The sequence below is a fragment of the Buceros rhinoceros genome, unplaced genomic scaffold, assembly GCF_000710305.1.
Source record: "Buceros rhinoceros silvestris isolate BGI_N320 unplaced genomic scaffold, ASM71030v1 scaffold16976, whole genome shotgun sequence".
Taxonomy (NCBI): Eukaryota; Metazoa; Chordata; class Aves; order Bucerotiformes; family Bucerotidae; genus Buceros; species Buceros rhinoceros.
The window spans coordinates 3,031-7,016 of record NW_010419467.1 but is presented as its reverse complement, the minus strand read 5'-3'; the positions used below and the strand labels follow the sequence as shown (position 1 = coordinate 7,016).

General features: G+C 59.9%; 1 protein-coding gene across 1 annotated transcript in view; it reads right to left on the bottom strand.

Annotated features, from left to right (window-relative positions):
• Positions 1-867: 867 nt before the first annotated feature.
• The window catches only part of SLC7A3 (solute carrier family 7 (cationic amino acid transporter, y+ system), member 3), a 5,070-nt gene continuing 1,951 nt past the window's right edge, over positions 868-3,986 (bottom strand). The window contains exons 5-11 of the mRNA XM_010138938.1: positions 3,342-3,564; positions 3,017-3,156; positions 2,835-2,937; positions 2,323-2,531; positions 1,474-1,640; positions 1,106-1,214; positions 868-1,001 (exon numbers count right to left, since the gene is read on the bottom strand). Coding sequence (XP_010137240.1) covers positions 868-1,001; positions 1,106-1,214; positions 1,474-1,640; positions 2,323-2,531; positions 2,835-2,937; positions 3,017-3,156; positions 3,342-3,564 — 1,085 coding nt within the window. The remainder of the gene's footprint in view (positions 1,002-1,105; positions 1,215-1,473; positions 1,641-2,322; positions 2,532-2,834; positions 2,938-3,016; positions 3,157-3,341; positions 3,565-3,986) is intronic.

Here is a 3,986-nt window from a genome sequence, read left to right as displayed (position 1 = left end):
TGGTGGCTCCAGCTGGCAAATCTCAGGCAGGGAGCTCGCCCAGCCCAGCTGGCTGTGGCTGAGCCCTGCCCTGCACTGGCACCAGCCTGGCACCTGGCCCGGCAGCACACGGTGCCCTGCCTAGAGGTCCATGACCACAGGGCACTAACCCAAGGTGCAGCAGAACCAACACAGCCAAGCACTTCAAAAAATGTAGTTTAATAGGTATAAAAATTGACATTAAAACATCAATTACTGACCACTTAAACTGACCAATTAAAACACCACAACATATGATGTTGGACACGGTGACACTGCAGACATCTTCGCAGTTACCCAAGCTAGGTGTTGCAAGAGGCAGCACGGCTGGGGCAGCACAGGGCTCAGCACGAGCTGCAAATCCCAGGCAGAGAGAGGGTTTTGTCCGGCTGGGCTCGGTGCTGTTGGGGAGTACCAGACTGCCGGGCTCCAGCCATGGCTGCCATGTACGCGCTTGGTGCTTGGAAAGCACAGAGGGGAGGTGACCACAGCCACAGACAGATGGAACGAACACAGCTGTGCCACCACACGCAGCTCCAGCACACAGCGAAAGCAGCACTTCTGACAGCAGCTTGCATGGCGGAAGGGTCATACCAAGTGTCGGAGCTGGGGCTGGCGGGGGGCAGTGCTGGGTGCATGGCACAGACCAGCACTAGGCCACCAGTGCTCCCCCCCGGCCCAGGGACTCATCTTCACGACCTCTGCTCCGCAAGGCATGACCTAGCTCTGTGGTCCTGACTCCGAGACTTGCTCTCCGCAGGAGAGGGAGTGGATGTACCGTGTGGGTCATGATCTTGTCTCCGAGCAGGAATACTGGCAGAGGTCCATGAAGTGCTGTCACCCAGACCCTCAGACCAGAGCAGCCCCAGGGCTCAGGTCCAGTTCAGAGTGTTGCAGAGGCTTTTCTACTGTGGCACAAGGTTCCTCCGTGTTCTTTCCTTCCACACTGTTCCGAATCCCGTAGCCAAAGTAAATCATAAAACCTGCAGAACAGCTTCTCCAGTGAAAATGGAGCAGCAGGCTGCCGGTGTAACAGACCCCCAGGGGAGCCACTGTGGGCCCCCTCTCCCCTCCCCAAGACACATACCTACGGCCATCCAGACGGCAAACCGTGCCCACGTGTGAGCATTCAGCTGTACCATCAGCAGGATGTTAATGAAGATGCTGAATATCGGCAGGAGTGGGAGGAAAGGTACCTGTGAGGGACAAGAGGTGCCACGTCAGCTGTCCTTTGAGGGGTCAAGGCTGCGCCTGGCCAAGGGGGATCCCACCCCTGCCACAGCCCGGAGAGCACTGCCACACTGGGGACTGCACCTTGGAGAGCCAGGTCTTGGGGCGCTGTCTTTCCTGGACAGTGACTGCCCAGCAGAAAGCCCTGGCAGATGCCGCTACGGCCCAGACCCTGCTAAGGCTCTGCAGGGGCGCAAACACTGAGCTGCTGGGGGTTGCACTCACTTTGAAGTTCAACCGTGCGGTGCTCTGCGGCTGCCTCCAAACAACAATGGTGGGAACAACCAGAGCCACGAGGAGCAGCACCAGGGTTATGATCCAGCCCACATCGGCATTCTTCAGTGAGGTCACCTTGAGGGTGAGGACCACGCAGATGACCATGATCAGTGCGGCTGCAAGAGAGGGGGCAGTCAGGGGGCTGCACAGCATGTGGCCTCTCTGGGAACCCGAGCCTCACCAACGGCTGAGGAAACCCACTCCTCCCAGCACATGCAGTCTTCAACACCTATCCTAAAGCTTTAGGAAAACACCGTGCTGAGTGTTTTCACAAGTCAAAACTTGTGAAAGTTGCCAGCCTTTGCCAGCCCCTCAGCCCGGCAAGCTGAGGGAAACCTGCACTGGGCTTGAACCCAGCTCTGACACTCACCCAGACGTGGCTGAGCTGTCCCGCTCTGGCTCCACAATGAAGCTACTGATGGACCGATCAAACCTCCCCGGCCAAGCCCAAGCACTCTTGAGGGGCTGCAGACCACACTCGCTGCGTGGTCAGCCTGGGCCAGGCTCATTACAGGGAGCTCCTGTGACCACCCACACAGGCCTGGCTTAGTGCCCATGTCCTCCATCAGCCCCCACGCACCCCAAACCCCAGCCATGGCCTGCGCTTCACACCCTGCTCAGGGCAGAGCGGGTCCAGCACCCGCTGGGTACTGCCAACAGCGGCTGGCAGCCTGTGCTGCCCAGCACCTCTCCACTGCCCACTGTGCCCACCATCCCTTCCTGGCTCTGCGGAGACATGCCAAAATGCTGCAGCCTCCAGCAGGAGGGGACATGGGCCACCAGCTCCTGCTCACTCACCAATGACTGAGACACAGACATAGACAATGCGCCCGGAGAGCGCAGTGGGGGTGTCTGTGGGAGGGTTGAAGAGTGTAGCCAGGGAGAGCATCTCCTTCTGCTGGGCACTAGCAGTGACATTTGGGTTCATGATCACCCTCTCCTCCTCGTTCCTGTTCAGCTCCAGCATCTCCATGGCCTTCGGGGAGTTCAGCTGCTCAGACTGGTACCTGGGCAGATGGGACAAGCTGCAGCAAAGCCCAAGGAACTTTCTAGCCCAGGGAAACAACAGGCAGCACCCTCATACCCCTCCTACTCCTCCAGCCACACACACTGCTCCGGCAGTGGTGCCGCAACAGCCACCCCACAGATGTGCCCAGAGACAATGTGCAGGCTCTTGTGAGCAGCCCTGATCTTGGGGCTTGACACTTCCTCAGGTTGCATTTCCCTGGGAAAACGCTGTGGCCATAAGCCCCAAGCTCAACACAAAGCATATCCACCCTGGGCATGGCCACGTGAGAGGAGGCACCCACCGGAGGATGAGCACACACACTGCCACCAAGGAGTAGGCCAGCAGTGTGCCGATTGACATGAGGTCCACAAGGTGCTTCAGGTCAAACAGGACGGCCATCACCGCTGGAACAAGGACACGTAGCGTGAACATGGCTTCAGATCACCATGGGGCTGAGCATGAGGTGGCAGCCGGGAGCCCTACCTGCAACGAGCCCCGAGATGATGGTGGCTGACAGAGGAGTCTTCGTGCGACTGTTGATTCTGGCGAGGAACTTGAAGAGCAACCCATCCTCTGCCATGGCATAGATCACGCGGGGCATGGGGAGCATGGAGCCCAGCAAGCTGCCACGGGGAGAGATGGCTCAGGCCTTCTAGGCAAGCTGTCCACACCCACCGCTTAAACGGGGACAGGACCAGCTCTGTGCTGGAAGCAGGGCAGCAGTCTGGGCAAATCCCCAGCCCAGCCAGGACGTATGCTGCTGGTTCCCCTGCCGTGCAAGGCAGTGCAGGGATGGAGCCAGTCCTACCTGGTGGAGAGGGCACAGAGCGAGCCAACGGCAACAGCGTAGCGGGCAGGCTCCCAGCCCACTGCCTCGAAAGCCTCAGGCAAGGGGCTTTCCTTGTCCAGAAGGAAGTAGGGCACCATGAGTGTCAGGGCCGCAGAGACACCGAAATAAGCCACGAAGCAGATGAGGAGGGACACAATGATGCCAATGGGGATTGAGCGCTGTGGGTTCCTGGCTTCCTCCCCTGTGTGAAGACAAGGGGCAGCATCGATCCCCACCCCACAGCACAGCGGGGATAGCTGGCCCTGGGGGGCGAAGCGCAGCACTCTCCACGGCAGCGTAGGGCTGGGCAGCAGCAGGCAGGGGCTGTTGGAGGAGGAATCCCCAGCCATGCAGCTGCGCTGGCAGAGGCTTCAGCGATGCCAAGAGCACAGGTGTGTAGCTGCAGCCCTGGCTTCCAGGCCCCCCTGCCATGCCAGCCCTCTGCCCCTACCAGCAGCTACCAATCCTCACAGAGCCTGCTGAATCCAGATCCTCCGCGCACAGGGGCACAGCGAAGCAGCCATTGTGCCCTCTGGCCCCAGGCCTTGGTGGAGGCGTGCTCTCTGCTGCACCATGCTCCTGGCAAGGGGCTCAGTGGCTGGCACAGGAAGGAAGGAGGCAGCC